Consider the following 18,890-nt stretch of genomic DNA (forward strand, 5'->3'; position numbering starts at 1 on the left):
GCCTACTAGCAGCCATCAGTACAGGGATTTGATGACCTCTAGTGATTTAACCACTGCCAGTGTGATCGGCCCTTAAATCTCAACCATCTACGATTGCATCAACACAAGCTGGTAGCCAGGAGTATAGCAACAATGACAAGTTTGAAGCCTAAAAACGACAAGTGAACACCATCTAGTGGTGCCATCTCACAGAAGCACAAAATCGTTTTTTTCAGACTTTCACTTCGACTGTTCCTCGCTCTTCACCACTCTCACCTTCCTCCCTACTTGTACTTCTCAGAGCAGTTTGAAACTTTGCATGACAGCACATCTCATGTTATTGCCTCCTTATGACGAATCACTTTTGCTGTATTCCTCATTTGTAAGTCGCTTTGCATAAAACCATCTGCTAAATGAATAAATGTAAATGTAAAGTTCATCTCTCCCTATATTTCTGCGATACAATTATTTGATTTTAAGAGTTTTGTTCAGCTTAGCCAAGGCTCGAAGAAAGAAATGTAGCAAGCCATGTAAAATTTGGATTTTATGGCCAGAAACGTTGCTTAACGGAAGTTCAAGTACACAAATGCAATCACTAGGCCAATGCATTGCCAATGCGCAGTCCGGATGAACATGCTTATCGTGTGTTCTTTCTTTGTGGTGTATACAGTAAGAAACCTCATTACTTAAGGGTGCGATAGAGTTACCTTCAAAATCTGTGCCATTTACCTGGATATGTTGTCATTCAGGTAAGTTGCTATAAATATACTGACTTAGCACATTCAATCAATTTGGAAGTAACAATGTGCGACCTTTGTTGTTTACATGATATGAATACACAAATAGTTTAATATAAATATCAATACATGGATCTAAAGTATTGATACAATATTATGAGAAAAAGTGTTGTATGATATATTGATATTTTGATTGTATTGACACAGCCTTGAAAGAGAAAATGTATTATAGAAGTGGACAGTTTACTCTAAATTCCACTATAACTCCCATAACGGCAACGTTGAGACTGCAATGCGTACCTGTGTTCTTATGAATTGCAGTCTGACGCATTTTGGAAGGCAACAACACACAAAATCGAGCTTGCACATCTAGAAGTGCCAGTTTTCACATACTTGCATAGAGTTTTTCACTTTTAAGACTTAGGAGAAACCTCTGCCTAACAGTTGTCGATAATGCACTGAACAAATTAATTCCACTATGGTTAGCGCTCACCTTCCAACATCCGGCTTTAAGCAAATCTAAAAGGACTACTGGTCACTTAACATAATTATTATTCATGAGCAATGTTGAGTTTTGTATGCCTCAAACCTTTCAGACAGTCTCTGTCCCGTCAGGTAGCTTGTAAATTGTTCTTCTTTATTGGGTTTTCTGCGGCCAATACTATTTAATAATTCATAATTTTGTGGATGCATTCATCAAAAGTTTATCGATTTAACCCTTGTGGGGTTAGAACCTACAGCCTTTTGGTTGCAAACCCCAGAATGTCTAGCCAACAGTTATCCACATATTTATTCTCTTTCTCTTGTAGGTTTGATAGCAGCAGTTGTGCTCATTACCCTCTGTGCAGTGGCCGTAATGACCCGCTTCCTCTACCGTCATCGACACGAACGCACCCGGCAGATTCCCACCGTCAAGGAGAAAGATCACCAGCCCAGGCCAGAGCTTAGATACCGTGCTGAGCTGGACGTCCACAGTGTCATGAGAGACAGCAGGAAGGAGTACTTCATCTGACCTGTGACGTCCAACCTCATGACACTAACTCGGTCACTCTGATCCCGCCTGTGGCGCCAAACTAGTGGACAAAGGTTGGGGAGTCAGCTGAGCCTTGTGGACACATCCAGTGCCCTTCACCCTCCAAACCACTTCCTTTAGCATACAGGAATCAGGGAATAGATACTACTATTGTGGATTTTAGTGCCCTTAACTGGGTCCCAGGTAGGGCAGGTGGTCGAAATGGGCCCGAGGCAAGGGATTGTTAGAGCCTCGTGAACTTGTGTAGCATAAAACCACCTTGTTTTGCAGAGCCAAAGAAACCCTGATCGTATGTATATGTACAAATGGCAATGATGCAGATATGACTGTTGGATTATGCCACAATTGCATTGGCAGAATGGTGGATTTCAACAGACTGGCTCTGTCTTCACAGCGGTGGTTCTTTGCAGTGGTTTTTCATTGTGTTCCTAGGAGTTAGAAGATCAGGTGGCTTCAAAGCTATGAAGCTTTACACAAACATGGCCTTCAGCCCTTTTAGAGGACAAAAAATCAAAACAATTCTCTCTTGCTATCAGGGCTAATTATTTAACCAGACAACAAAGAGGTTACGAAACCGTTGGTGCGTGCACACATTCGAGTCAGTCTAGCAGACAAACAAACACTCAATGGTCTCCAGTCTTTGGACCATGTCGAATCAAGCAGCTCTGGTACAGTACCAATCCAGCAAGAATGGTCTTGTTCAGCCATAGGCGAGCACAAATAAAGTAGGTGATGTTACCAGTGGATTTCTGTCACTTCCTCCTTCCATTCCTCTATTTCTTGTTGATACATGCAATCCCTACTTATTTTATAGACAACATGGACAAACATTCACAAGACATTTAATGTTTGGCATTAAGGGCTAGGGTGTACTTCGTTTTTCAGCGTGCTGTTAGGTCTTGCGCACAGTTGAGTATACTATTTTGATCGCAAGCTTGAACGAACGCATTCAACACATGTGCACAGATGTCACGCACAGGTACATGAGGCTAGAAAAATAGAAATGCTCGCGGACTGTGCTGAGAAGTAGCGTCATGCATAAAACCGAAGCATACTTTAGCTTTTACATACTAGACTATAGGGGAGATTCATTTTCATAATGTGACGTATTTCTAGGGATTCAGAATATATAGCAGGAAAAATGACAGTACTTGATTTCATCCATTTGGAATTTTATTGGATCATGAAAATTGGGCTATGATAATATTGTTTGATATTCTTTTTCCTTGCCCCTGTGGGCTTGGTTACTTCAGCAGGAAAGTCATTTCAAGAATGTTTATTAAAAAAAGTAGGCCTGCATGTTGTCAATTTTGAAATGGTTTGATGAATAGTTTTCTTTCAGCATTTAGCCTACAGTCCAAGATTTACCATTGGCTATTGCTGGCCAGTGGCAGGTGGTCCATATTTTGGTCCATTTCCCAATCATTTAGTTTTTGTCTCAGTGTGGACGGAAGGCCAAAACATAGAGAAACAAAAATGTATTAGTGTGGACGTGGCCTTAAATGTAAATATCTGCTAATGTTTTTTGTTTTTTTTACTTTTACTTTTTTGGGTTACAAAAGCATATAAACGGCCTCAAAGCTAACTGACATGGACTAAAAGGTCATGATTTACTCACCGTCATATTTTTCCAAAACCGTAAAATTACTTTTTTGTAAACCTTTTACCTGTGAAGTTTGAGCAGAAATGGGGTTTTCTTTTCCCAGAACATGAAGTTTCCATAGAGTCACCACAAATCACTTTGAAGTGCATCACATGAGGCCACAATAAACTTAAAGTGGAAATATGAGAATTCATTCTGTTCCGGGCCAGATATGATTCTATTCCATTATATTCTACAGGAAGTGAGTAATGGAGCCAAAATATCATTCACATCCTTTTAAAGGCTGCCTGGTCTGAACCTCACATGGATTTGATCATATTTATGATTTAAGATACCTCTGAGATATAATGCAACTATAATTGGTTCCCAGACTCAAAAACAGGATGAAAATGTTCTTAACAGAAAAGGGGCAAGACATTCAAATTCCTCCGATAATCGCATACAATGCATCAGAGTGAGGTTTCAAGGCGGTATCTAATCATCGCTCCACCCTACCCCCTCATTTGTCATTTTCATTGGCGTCAGGACAAAGAATCAGTAATGCTAGATATTTATCTAGCGGTGATCTATGTAAATGTCATTCTGGCAATGGTATGGTGATGATAGATCCTCGCTCAAACCGCCCTGGGCTCAGAGCTGAGTCCAAACTGCAGCTAAATCCATCTCTCCGTGGATGAACACCAGCGGAATGTACTACGATCAGTCCGTTCATCTCATTAGATTTCAGGGCATCTCACAGAGGCAGTGAATCTCAGATATCAGATATTCATACTTTCAAAACGCAAAGCAGGATAGCTTCCCCAACAATTTCAGCCACCCAGAGAAAGCTTGATATATGATGGGTTTTTAATTAAGATAAACTTCACTAGAAGCACAGATGTGCAAACTTTTAAATGGTGGTACTTTGAGCAAAACAATATGTACTGTACAATGGGACAATGGGACTTGATTTTATCCATTGGGAATTGATAGGGTTGTGAAAAATGGGCATTGCATACCTCAATTAAGCCAGGTCGAAGTTGAAGGGGAGAGGTTGAAAATGAAAAAGTTATAAACGTTAAATCGTTTTTGAACAAAGTACAAAAAAGTCGTTTTCCAAGTGCCGTTACATCTTGACACGGAGACTGTTTGCGTGCTCCTGGCGTTGACTGTACTAAAGAGTATCACAAAGCTGTCGTAGTGCACATATGTCAAATGTGTCCTTATGGGCTCATGTTCAAATTAGTATACTTTTTAGAGCTCAACTGTGCACAAGATGGAATGGCATTTGGAAAAACTAAGTATACTCTAGCCCAGGAGTCGGCAACCTATGGCAGGGGTAATCACTGGCATGCTAGCAATAGTGAGAGAGCAGCAGACTATTTTATTTATATAAATTCCGCACCTGCATTCCAGTCTTGATGTAATCCTTCCTCATGCTCACGCAGCATGTTTTCATGAGCTAAATGGGATGCTAAATGTGAAGAGACTGCAGTATACCCAACAGAGTCCTGCAGCGCGTGCAAGCCATTCGCACATGACGAGCCGGCAGCGCTTCACTTTCGGTTAATCGCACCCGATTTGCTTCGGTCAGGCTGCTACTAATCCTTGAAATTTACAACCCAGCATACAGGTACACCTTCCTTAAACCATGGTCACACTCAAAATTACATTAAACACATCGTGAAATTCAAAATCTGAGAGTGATCTTAAGAGAGATTTAGCAAATATTACTTTTTATTTATTTATTTAAATTAAGCTCCACCAATAAAAGCAGATGTGCAAATTTTTTTATGATGGTACATTAATCGGATGAGTAGAATTGAAGCTGTCAAACGTTTTTACCACGTGGGACGCAACATAAAACCCGTTAATATAGTTTAAGTGTTCTGTTTTACACTAAAAGCAGGAATATAAAGTAGTAGTTGCTGTATTTTGAAGGTTTGAAGTGTCGTGTTTATAGCCGTTGCAGTTCTGTTTTGCCATTTTGTAGATGTTTGAGTTGCTGTCACGTAAGGCACACAGTGTTCTTTTCACTAACAAGCTAGAAGTGAGACCTAGAACATCCAGCACACCAGACAGCACTAACAAATAACACAGACCTTTCACAGCTAAGAGCTTGTGTTACTATCTGAACTAATTAAATTGCATTTCCTCGGCTGAATGCAATGCACCTGCTTAGGATTCTTAGGCAAGAAACATACTCTATGCAAGTGCGCTTGCAGATGTAAATGCTTGGCCAATGTTGTACAATCTTATTGTTCATTCTTGGGTTAATGTGATTATAAAAATCCCTCAGTACTCAAGATGGAGTCTTGTGTCTGTGCCTATAATTTATGTATATTGTCATTCAGGTAGCTAGCTATAAACATGTCAACAGTTTCAACTAAATTAAACTTGCTCAGCAAGATTCTCTTCATACTGTTGGGAGTAAATGCCCTGAAAGAGGAAACTTCCCATTGAAGACATTTTACGTAATTACTTGCAACAGCACCCCTTGTGGCAATGGCGAGAATGCAACACAGACTTTGGTTGCGTTACGAATTGCACTCTGAATTCAACAATGCATGAAATCGAGCTTGAGTAGCTAGATGTTTTAGCATTAAAATACTCGCATAGAGTATGTTTTTGGCCTTACGGTAAAAAAAAAAAAAAAACGACAAAACAAAACTGACAAAAAAAAATACGCAAACTGCGATCAAGTGCATTTAAATATTTTATTAAACATGAATAAAAAAAACACATGATGTTATGGACATAATAAGCCGTATTCTAATTATTACTATTTATTTTGAGTTTGTTTTCTATGGTTAGAATTATACAGGTTTATTGTGTATATAATTGTATATTTAATTACAATAAACAGAGACTTTTTTAGCTTTGTGTCACATTTCTGTGTTTCATTTTTGTCTAACCAGGATACTTATTAGCATATCATATCAGTTATAGTCATTTTAAAATAGCTCTTGACATGCATTGAGAATCTGTCTCGGTCTTGACAGGAACTAGCAATGACTGTTGTTCTCAAGGGCTTACACTCATTAAGAAGGTGTCAAGTGTTAGAAATGGCTCTGAAAATAGTTTTCAAAGTGCATAAAGACAAAAAAAAAAAAAAAAAAGAAAGAAATTAAGAAAGATAGAAAGAAAGAAAGAAATGTTGGGTTTATGTAATTCTGGGAGAGTTTAAGGGAGTTACACTTGTCCTAAATATGCATGACATATAATTTTTATATCTCTTTAATACAAATATAAACTTTTAATATAAATATAAACATTCACGGATCACTTTATTAGGCACACCTCTACACCTGCTTATTAATGTGATTATCTAATCAGCCAATCGTGTGGTAGCAGTGCAATGCATAAAATAATGCAGATATGGGTCAGGAGCTTCATTTAATGTTCACATCAACCATCAGAATGGGGAATTTTTTTTATCTCAGTGATTTGGAGCGTGGCATGATTTTTGGTGCCAGACGGGCTGGTTTGAGTATTTCTGTAACTGCTGATCTCCTGGGATTTTCATACACAACAGTAATTTGTGAGAGACACAACAGAGTTTATGCAGAATGGTGTCAATTACAAAAACATCCAGTGAGGTCCATAGTGGCAGTCCTCCGTCCCCTGGCGGACAGAACACCGTGCCGCTTTTTGGTGGACAATAGGGGTCTCCCACGCCCCTGGCAGCAGTAACCGCTCCAGGCAGTTGGTTGGGAGCCCCTCCTCCCCTCGCGGTTAGCGGCCATTCCTCCGCTTCCAGGCGGCCGTCTCCTCCGTCCTCCAGCGGATGGCCGCGGCTGCTCCTTTGGGGTGGAGGGTAGCGCCGAGAACTCCACTACGGCGCATTCCTCCTCCTTCCAGGGTTTCAGCACCAGTGTAAAAGGATTAATGGAAAGGAGGAGGCGAGAACCGGCTTGACAATATAAATAATATTTTAACTATACACTTAACCAAAAAGACACATAAACAGGTGTTGGACAGCTATCCGGAAATATCTCTCTCTCGAACTGCCGCCTTCGGTCGGCCTTTATCCCTCTCGAGGGCTAATTAGCCTGATTGGGGGCCGGGTGTGCGGCATCACGACCCGGCCCCACCCTCCGCCCTGCCACAGAGTATATTCGATGTTTCAAATTGCGAATACAACTACAAGAAGCAGGATTTTGGACCAAGGAAATTTTACTACGGGCGGAGCTACACATCAAAAAACGTCTTTGATGGTTGTGACTGTTTAGGATAAAAACTTAGTTTAAGACAGAGGATTATTATTAGGGCCGGTCTTAAGGTTAGGGGATAATTTTTTCTGCATGCTGTTCTATCTTGTGCACTGTCGAGACCTCAAAGTATACAATTTGGACATTTTTGATACATGTGCACTACAACTGCTTTGTAAAACTCTTTTAGCACATTAGCCAACGGCTAATCTGTCAGATGCATGCTGACAACGCACGAGGACATGGACTGTTCGTGAGTCTAGAAAAACTAGGCTAAACGCAGTCAGTGCTGTGCTGATGAAGAAATTTGCATTACGCACACTGTGCTACAGACGTCCTGGCACCCAGGAAAACCAAAGCATACTTCGGGCTTCATACCTCCAAAATGTAGTCCCATACTAAACTTTACTGTTAGCATTGATTCTTTTTAAAACCATGATTCGTTGAGATCTATTGTATCACTTTTCTCAAAACTAAAGTGCTGACCTAGAATTAGCTTCCATGTACTATCCTAGTGAATTTGATCACTCTCAGTTGAACCTGGAAGTCTTATTCAAGTTTCATCTTGCGACAATTGCAACAACTCAGTTATTTGGGTGGCTTCAGATGCTGATATTGAGAGAAAAGAGAAACAAATTAAGCTCTGTTAAAAGCTTTTGGAGAAGAATTCAACATCCAGCACAGATAGATTGCTCTGTGTGGAGCCAGCACTTTTGGGACTGTATCAGGTATCTGGGTGTCAGGGAAAATAAAGCACAGGTAAATGTAGAGAGGTAATTCTGAGTCTCTAATGCAGAAAGACAGACAGGAAGGGATATGGTGTCAACAGCAACCATCTAACAAGTTGTAGGACAAAAGGTTGAGTATCAACTAACACTGCGAAAAATCATGGCCTCTTTATATTCTACTTTTTTGCTCTGTTGTGGAGGAGGATGATAAGACTGGATTCATGTCACCATATCAAGTGACTCATTGTCACGTTGTCTCTTTCCAAGATCCAAAATTAATATTTCCATATGGGCAGACAATCTCAATAGATTCATGTGTCTTATCTTGCTAATCTGGTCCAGCCGCTGAGTGTTTTGTTAGTGCATAATATTCAATAATCAAACGAAATAATGAAATATATTTCTGAAAAAGAAAAATTACAAATTGTAGTCTTGGTTAGAAGTCTTGACAGGAGTTAAATCTGGTTCTTATTATTATTCAAACTGAGTTTCCTTTTGAGATATCTTTGTTTTCCCTGCTGTTGTCATGTTAGATACTATTAGACTTTCTCATTAAATTTGCTGTCTCATTTAACTAAATTATATTATTGATTATCCAATGGGGCTAAATTAGATTGGTTAACTAGAATTTCGCATTTTCTGAAGAAAGAGAGTAGTGTTTGCCTCCGGATGTTGTGGAGGGTTGCATTGCTACTGTATGTGGTTGCTAGGGTGTTCTGGGTGGTTGCTAGGTCGGTGCTTACTGGCACAAGTCAAAAGAGCCCACCCTAAAGTATCTAATATTCTGATACCTAGATATAGCTTGGGTCCCTCCTTCAAAAAAGTCTGTGGGATTTATTTATTTTTTTCCATGTTTTTTTGGGTAAATCCAAGGGACAACATTTTTATGTAAAACCAGTTAAAATTGACATTTTTGAACATGAATGTGAGCTCTTGATAAGCTCTGCTCCTGAAACATACAAGGTTTCTAAAAAGAGTTAGCTAAAATGTGTTTGCATTTGCCATGTTCATTATCTGTTTTAGTGTCGTCTCTAGTGCTATGTGGCTAATAGCCTCTCTTTCCGCTATAGCTTGGTGATTAGCCAAAGGTTTTGTGTTTACATGAGAAAAGGACATCGGGGTCAATTTACTTCTCATTATGTTACTGAAAATGAGTGAAAAATAATCCTGTTTGCAGCAAGTGACTGGACAATGCTAGTCTTGCAGTCGTGCATATGCTAATGCCTATGCTAACTTTTGAATGTTTTGAAAATTTTCATTTCAGGAAATAGATATGGCAAAACTTGCATAAATTGAATCTATCTAGCTAATTTCTAGTTTTTTTTATTACATATAACAACCTGTCCTTACTATGCACAATGTACGATAAACACTACAGTAAAAGCTATTTTTTTAATTGTTAATCTTTTAAATGTATTTGTACCAACTAGTCACGACTACAACAAGCAAGGAGTGGCAGGACATTTTGCTGAAGGCTTGGTTTGTGTATGTTTGGAATAGAACGCAACAGTGCCCACCTACTTTTTCAGCTATCTTAGTTCCAGAAGTATTTTTCCCCATTCATTTCTTCCATAGGGATTGCATAAAGTCCTTCATAAAAGAGTTCTAAGCCATTAACCAAACCAGCCCGCTTTGAGGTGAATCACAACATTACAACCTTGATTTGAAGCAATAAATATATCTGAAAATTGGACAAAAAGATGATGAGGGAATGAACTACAATCCCATGAAGCATTTCGAGTAACATAATCGAAAGTATAAAAACAATATCTAAAACTTTTTTTTTCAAAATATTTAGATATTTACAACACAGGTACTGTATGTCATGCAAGTGGGTGGCCGCTGCAGCGCTTGTTAGCTGCAATTCTACAATTGGAGGAGTGTTTCTCTTCAGGATCAGGGGTAGTGTAGATCTACACCAGGAATTCTGCTCAATTTGTAAATAATTACGTTTAATTAACATGAACTGATAGCTTCAACGGAAACATATACCATCAATTAACAACCTCGAAGCTCAAGGTAATCTGTCTAAAGAATTATAAGTTAGCGTTAAAAATGTATTTGTTTCTGGAAAAACTGAATTGGATTTTTACTTCCGGAATCAGACTGTAGCGCTTTATAGCATACTACCATCGTACTAAAATTTATTGGACTGGCAAAAGCAATCTTTACATTATTACACAAAAATTATAAATAATAGTTTTAATTATTTCTGATATATTTAACCACCACTCACTGAATTAATAATGAAACGTAATGAGGTCATGTGACAACAGTGTCTCGCACTATTGTTGCACAATAAGGAATATTTCCTTCCATCGGAGCAATTTAAGCTAGGAGTACCACCTGTTTACTCCAGGGGGCAGTAAGTGAAACAACAGCTGTATAGGTAACGATGGAGAACAAACCACACTTCACAACACAAGATGAGAACATGTTATTGCATTCAAACAGCTTGATGTAACACAAAATTGAACTCGGGGATCTCAAGACATGTTTTTCTAAGTTTCAAACTACGTTTTAACTTGACACAGTGACCTAAACACTCCAAACATAACCTCGTTCTGTTGCACTGTGCTAAATTGTCCCGCCCACAGTGAAATCTCATTGGTCCACAATCCCGCTCCAGTTGCATAGGTATAAATCATTAGCAACTAGCCATATTTCAAATTACGAATCCATAAATTTGTCAGATAAAGAATTTCATTCACCTTACAGCCAATATTACATTGAACTCCTGCTGAAATTGAAACCGTACTGATTCCTGCAGTGTAATACAGTTTGAAAAATGGATAAGGTGGAAAACTAGCAAACGACTGTCTGAGAGGGCGTAGGTGAAATGATACAAGCATAGAGATGGGATTTAACCGAAGCAGAAAAGATGGCAAGCGTTGTGGCCACATATCAGCTTTTAATTTAAGGCTGGGCCTTCAACCAGTAATTTCATTAAAATGAGTCCAAGAGCTGAGTTGAACTCAGCCGTAACTATCTCACGCCATCACTCAAAGCTGCAGAAACACTCTACCCCACCCCCCCTCGCTTCTATGATGAACAACCTCTCTGCCAAATCGATCATCTCTCTAGTTCTCTGTCTCCTGCCTAAAACTCTTGCCTCTCAGCTCAGATCAAGTCAAACTAATGGCTTCACACCGCTATCATTTTTGAATGCACACCCCTAGCATTCTTTCCTACTATGTTTATTCTTTTTTTTCTATCTTTATTACCCCATCCCCCTTCGAAAGGTGAAGGGCATATCATTCATGAATCAAAATGTCACCCGTTGTTGACAGACATGGATCAGGAAGGCTTGATTTAGTATTAAACAGGAGAGTGTGGTCAGGATTGGGTAAGTAAATGTTAATCTCCATGATGACAGAGAAGCATACGGCACTGACAGATGTGATGGACGTAGGAGGAAGATAGATACATTTATGGAGGATGGAGCTAAATACCCTTTAAGCACATTTTGTTATTTAAATCAAAGAAACAACACAAGGTTATCGTTTTCCAATTTAGATGGCAGTTACCATGAAAAGGGTAACTGTTACACTCTTACAAAGTAAGGCTTAAACTTTAAAAAAAAATGTATGGTCAGTGGGAGGAGATGCTTAATCTTGAAGAACATGATCAGGCTGTAAGCTGACATCGACCCCATTCTGTCGACCGCAAACTTGCCACAAATTCGCCACTGATCATTTCCACATGCAAATGAACTTTGCGGCAAACTTGCGTCAAATGGTCCATTGTTGCCAATGGTTTGACGGAGGTTCAAACGTCTGGCAAACATTTGCTGCAAATTTACATTTGGAACATGGAAGTAATCACGTTCACATGTGGTGCCTTCGCGTGCTATCGGAATTATCACAAATACAAGTTTCCCACTCGGAGTTATAAACAACCCCACAAGTCGTAATTATGACTGGGAAACTCTGAGATCATTTTAATATCTGAGTTTTCGAGTAGGGAGGATTGACAACTAATTGTTGACGCTTGCCGTTTTAGTCACATTAATTTATGTATATCAGCATCCATTTGATGCATGTTGTACATTTTATTCCATGAAAATAGCTTGTATTTGAGCAAAATTCCATTATCGTTAGCATGGTGTCATAATAAAAGTTCCTTAAGAAATATGTATTAATAAACCTGGCGTTGTCCATGTTTCCTGTTCTTTCCGACATCAAAGCACTTGAATGCGATGTACTCGTGATTTCGTAGGATCATTCCGATAGCACATGAAGGCAGCAATAATCAATGGTGAGAGCAATTTGAAGGTTGCATTTTCCCTCTAAGATCACACTTTTACTCCACTTAAGATTAGGGTTGGTGTTAGGGCATATGGTTAGTAAAATATGCATTTCTGTTGACATTTTCTACTAAAAACAACTCACTTTGCAACTTGCTTTTGCCACCATTCCATGGACATTTCACCCAGAAACTGAAGATCACATGTGCTCATATATTCAAAAACACTTCTATCTGGGGGCATTAGTTTGAATTTTGGTAAGCGCAGACCGTTTTCAGCTGAGGAACTTTTGACCTATTATCGCCGAATTCGCGCGGCACGTATATCTATCACAAATGGATCTACAAAATGCCCAGATAGTGTCAACTTTTCAAAACATTTTCAAGACAATTAGATAATAAAAGAATAGAATATATTCTGATATATTTTTATGTTGTTTTTTTCATACATCAATGGAAGCGCAGCGTAGTTCTAGCGGGAAGACTAGCAGCTGTACATCATCGCACCTTTAGCTGGGTAATTCCCATCCAATCACATGTAAGCCATTGCTTTATAAGTCTGCTCACAATCTATCACATTGCTGTTTCAGTGTGATAACATGGCAACCTCCAACACCCCACCACCACCAGTTGAGCCCTGTCCCACACGGGGGTACGCTCCTCGCCAAAGAGAGAGACATTACTTTCTGTTTTACATTTAGCAAATAAATGGCATCTTAAACTTCACTCAAGCCTGCGTGCATGTCTTCCCGATAGAAAAGAGATGATGCAACAAATGTTGAAGAGGATACTTCCACAGTAAAATTTCAATGTCTTTAAAACACACATTGAGGAACACATAACACATAATCTACACAAGTATAATCTACAATATGTATTTTCTCAGGCACTTTTTGAGACCTGAATAGATGCACAACTTACATCATTTCAATATTACACACAAATGACAATAGCCAAATCATACTATTTATGTGTTGCACTTGCTATAGTTTACTTCCACTTTGCTACTTTGTCAAATAGCAATGTCAAATATAAATCAAGTCAATCACCAACACATCAGGGCCAATTAGAGTAAGAAATAGCATGCATAATATGTATGTTTACACGCATATGAGATACTGATAGTTCACCATTGTTACACAGAGCATACAAGTTAGTCTGGGAGCAAATGCTGGTTTGTAGTTATTAATAAACGTATATACTCTATTAATTAAAGAAAAAGTACATTTGCATGAGCATTTTCTCTTACAATAACTTTGGTTGAATGGTTGAGCTAGATGAATGCAGTCCCCACTACAATTTGTGTATAAATTGAGAAAATGGAACTTGATGTGTTTAAAACTAGCTGCGCTCCAGCAATGTTGTATTTAAATCTAAGATAGCTAATAGTTTTCTTTCCGAATAAAATTAGATGTGTTCCTATATTTGAAAAAAAGGTAATGGGATACCAAAGCCTTTTGGCGAACAGTGCCAATTACATTTGTTTTACTTGTTTACAAAGGCAACGAGTTCCATATGTGTTTCGTAATTGTAACATTAGCAAACTTTTCGTGGCAAAACAAACTGCTATCATCCCAAATTGCAAAACTTAAGTTTATCTGGTGTGCCATTCTTATCAAGGCTGTTTTGATGATCTTTTTTGAAGTTTTTTGCCCCAACATATGCTGACACTGAGAGATTGTCTTTTTACAGAGCAGGTGGAGAGAGGTAGAACATAACCCAATGTGTCATAGCAAAAATAGACAAACATCTGTCTCAGTGCTATCTCAGCTCGAAAACGCTTTGGCGTCTCTCCCTCACACGCACACATAAAACAGAGTAGCGATAGGGCACACTAAACTACTCTATAAACACACAGAAAACAAGTCTGTCAGCCTTCTCTCAGAATGATATGAAAAGTAAAGTATGAAAGTAAAAACTTTGTAAAATCTTTGAAACTTAGTAAACGAAACAACGTGGGTGTAATGCGGTATGTCAATTTCCTCCAAGAACAATTAAATTTTCATTCATATTAGGATATTTGTCACTGTTCTGCCTTTGGTCAGCTTTCTAAAACAGCAGAAAGATGCCAATATAAAGGAGCAGATGATGACCTTTCTGAGGATGAATTGGGAAAGGCTGAAAAGGAGTTTAGCATCTTTATTTGATGTGCTCGAAAAATTTGCAAGAAGGTGTAAATAATGCAGCTACCCTTGTATTTACTGGCTAAGATAGTAGGAAATAAAAATAATGTCAGCAAACGAATGTGCAAAACAAATCCCCATTGACTATAGGGCTTTCAGATAAGATCCAATTTTACATACAGGACCATTTAAATCAAGTTATTTTAAAACACTTAAACAAGTCTGGACTTTTCACATCACAACACTCTTCATTCAAGGTGCTAAACGAGTCATGAGCGAAAAACGTGAAAATGACTCCTTTACAATGCAAGACTCAGACTCGGAATGGTTAAAGTATTCCCTAGGATCAACATGAATAAATTAGCACATTTAAACAGATGGGCAAAAAAGACCAGCTGCTCATTCCTCTGTTCACTTCTAAGCTATTTCCTTCACCACCAGGTGAAACGGAACTGCGTTTAGTCTATGACAAGTGAGTTTTGTTTGGTGAGCGTTTTCATTTGGCGGTTCATGGTCAAGACGTTGAGCGAAAGACTATTTAACCCGGAAACAATGTTGATTGCAGTATTCAGAATTTTATGCTACTGTATGTAACTACTGTAAGAGTAGTTAATTGTATTTGAGTAAAAAAAGTAACACAAACTCCCATGTAAATAAAATCTATGAAATGGCATTCTCATCCCATTTTACTCCTATGATATGATTTATTTCTGAGTGAAACAGGATATTAAATGATAATATATATACTCTATATATTAGATTGTGAAAAGTAATTACATTTTGATTTGACATTCTGAAGATTAGAAAAGACAAACATTTGATTTTTATTTGGAATAATGTGCACCTAGGATTCGTTACAACACACCAGGAGCAAGGGTTGCCACCCGTCCCGTAAAATATGTGATAATTCCATATTTAAAGATGAAATGATGTGTCCTGTATCTAATCAATACGAGATTAAAGCTGGTCCGATGGCATCATGGCGTAATCGTTCAAAATCTTTCATTTCACCTTTGATATTCGTTGGAAATTGTGCCTACGGTTGGAATGGGACCATCTGAAATGTCCTTAAATTTTGATAAATATGCTGAAAATCTGAAAACTTCAGCCAGTAGCACCTCCACAACCCCCACCCCCACCCCATCAACAACTCGAGAGTGAGTGTTCTGTTATTTACAACTTCAAAAGTGGCAACTACCAGGAACATGTATTAAGAAAGTAAATAGATACATTTAGATTTCATGTTGTCAAAATGGATCCATATGCCTCTTTGTTGTTGTTGTTGTTGACCACTGCAAAATCGACCAGGTTTTGCACCATTCATAATTGAACAAAGAATCCTGAATTTGAATGGAGTAGCACTTAAATTATAATTTTTATAATATAACTATTAATTCTATTTTCATTAGGTTCCAACCTCTTTTTAAATGTAGTAAATTTCAAACAGTGATAACAGCTTTTATTATTATTAAAAATGCTATTTTTATGACATCATATAAATTGATTGAATGTGAAATTTGCACATTTGTGATTTAAAAGGATCAAAAATGAAATATGAACATGAAATGTACAATCTTGTATAATATATAGGGTGAAATCATATTTATGAAAACTAATATATATACAGTAAGTTATATATGATTATATAAATTATATATGATGATGCCCCTTTCTCAGTTTTCTTAATATCTTTTTCAGTTTTCAGTTGCGTTACGCTTACATTTTGGCAAGTAAAAACTAATTTACTAGCCAATGGTGATTCATTCTCCAATGTGTCCATCGAGGGTTGCTATCAGCATCGTGGGGATTGGACATTTTTATTACTATTATTTAAAAAAAAAAAAATGTACGACATTTCTTCTAAACTATTATTTACGTTGCCAATACTTGCAACATCCTATGTTGAATGTTGACCGAAAACTGGATCCATTAAACTTGAATTTGTTTCAATGTTTTACTACTAGTTTAATAGTTACTTTAGTACTCTAAGTAATTCTCTCTTTTAGGGTACAACTTTCATAATTCTTATTGTACTTTAATACTTAAGTTTTTTTTCTTGTTAATTCTTCAAAAAGAAGTTTGATGATTCATTTTTACACTTGAAGATTATTGCTATGTCTGACATTTAAAAAATTCCTATTTTAGGTTCGAGATGTAATTACTTTAAGGAAAATTTCAGCTTCAATTCAACTTAAGCTCAATGGACAGCATGTGTGGCATAATGTTGATTACCACAAAAATGTATTTCGATTTGGCCCTCCTTTTAAAAAAATCTGGGTTACCGTGAGGCACTTACAATGGAAGTGAATAGGGCCAATCCGTAAATGTTAAAATACTTGCTGTTTCAAAAGTATAGCCGCAAGACGTAAACACATTTGTGTGTTAACACGATTTTAATGGGATAAAATCTCTTACTAACCTTTTCTATGTAAAGTTATAGCCAATTCAACAACTGTCTTGGCTGGACAGGTCCTTTATTGCATATCGCGGCGACATTTTATGGTCCGTTCTGTATAACCCGCCAGCTCATTTTAGCTTATCTTAGCCCATTTGGCACCTTTCGCAGCCGACCCACCAGCCCGCTTGGTTCTCCCAATGGCCAGTCTGCCCCTGACGGGCCCCAAAGTGCGCCGGCCCACCGGGAAAATGCCCGGTATATCAGATTACCAGTCCAGCCCTGATAATGATGTAAAGCCATAAATCCTAAAACCCTGAAATCTACGACTTAATCAAATTTACAGCTCAAATAAAAGCAAGTTTTAAAAGAAGAATTAATTTAAATGCTTTTATAAAGCTTCACCTTTTTGCTTTTAAACCCTCCAAAAAATGCCCCCCCATTCACTTCCATTGAAAGTGCCTCACTGTAACCTTGATTTTTGCTTTTTTTGAAGACAAAGAGGGATGAGTAGATTGATTGCAGTGTACAAAAAAGATAAATAAATTGTTGAATATTGTTAATGTTTCGAAAATTCATGTGTTGTTTTCAGTTCATTTTAGTTTAATTTTGTTTATCAGTGTTGGTGTTAGATATGCGACTGTAAGTGTTTTCGAATTCTTCCCAACCCTGCCCCGCTAGTTGCCCGGCAACCCCACGAGAATTCTGCATTTGGCTTTTTAAAACCACCACAGTGAAGCACCTGAGAGGAGAATTCAACAGCCTTCAGGGCCGGTCCTCTATCCGCCAGACTCTCTGACTCATTATCTCTCTCTCTCTCTCTCTCTCTCTCTAACCTACTATTCACACTTATATATTTAGGAAAATATAAACAGTAAACCTCATGCTGTTCTTCTAAACTGTGACTTGTCTAGGTGTCTAATGGTATAAATATAAAATAAATAAAAAAAACTATTATAAAAGTGTTCCATTTAGGTACAATACCTGTCGATGTCAATTATTATTATTAGACACCCACACTTTATTTAAATGCCATACAGTGTTTCTGTTAAAACCTGGATTAGGAACACCTTTATGCATGGCTGACACTATTGACATCAGCTATACAGAACTAATTATTCAAACAGATGTTAAAAATGTAAAAAAGTGTTTTAGGGTAAAAGAATATCACCCATATTCTCAGGGGTGATATACTTTTTGCAAAGTGTACATTTTAATTCAGTTCAGTTTTAAATTCAGGGGCGAATTCGCCAAGAATGAATTGTGACCGCTGATAGCATCGTTTATTTGCACTCGCTTTCTGCGTAGTGCCTGATTCGCTAAAGGAAATATGCATATCGGGTAATGGTGCAAACATTTAATTGGTGGTAATAGCACAACGTTAATTGTGCAAAGTAAATAGCGTTGAGTTTTGTAAATAAGGCAAAATCTCTACAAACATTACAAGCCAAATTTACGTAGAAAGGAGGCGTTTGCACTTTACAGAATCACAATTACTTTATTTTCCCCACTCAAGGCACAATGCTATTCCAGCAGATTTTCCTCTTGTTAAACTGAGTTGTGGATGGTTAGTAAACAAGACGTTTTGTGCTAAAAATACTGTGCGCTAAAGTGCCATAACCGTTTATATTGCTTTCAGTATTGGGATTTGAGGTGAGGACAACACCCTTATCCTTGTATTTTTGTGTTTTAAAGAGATTGTAATCATTAGCTAATTCATTTACTTTTCAAAGTTTGCTAATGAATTCCGCTAGCATGTATGCTAACTGCTTGTTTTCTAATGACAAATACGCACATCAACTAATTTCTCTTGTTGTAGCCGTACATTGATCAGTGTTTGACTAGTCGTTAGCATAT

At 37.8% G+C, this 18,890-nt stretch overlaps 1 protein-coding gene across 1 annotated transcript in view; it reads left to right on the forward strand.

Annotated features, from left to right (window-relative positions):
* The window catches only part of cntnap5b (contactin associated protein family member 5b), a 62,165-nt gene extending 55,976 nt beyond the window's left edge, over positions 1 to 6,189 (forward strand). The window contains exon 24 of the mRNA XM_052123738.1: positions 1,526 to 6,189. Within this exon, the coding sequence (XP_051979698.1) occupies positions 1,526 to 1,728 (203 nt within the window). The 3' untranslated portion in view covers positions 1,729 to 6,189. The remainder of the gene's footprint in view (positions 1 to 1,525) is intronic.
* Positions 6,190 to 18,890: the final 12,701 nt, after the last annotated feature.

This window comes from Xyrauchen texanus, chromosome 50, assembly GCF_025860055.1.
Source record: "Xyrauchen texanus isolate HMW12.3.18 chromosome 50, RBS_HiC_50CHRs, whole genome shotgun sequence".
Taxonomy (NCBI): Eukaryota; Metazoa; Chordata; class Actinopteri; order Cypriniformes; family Catostomidae; genus Xyrauchen; species Xyrauchen texanus.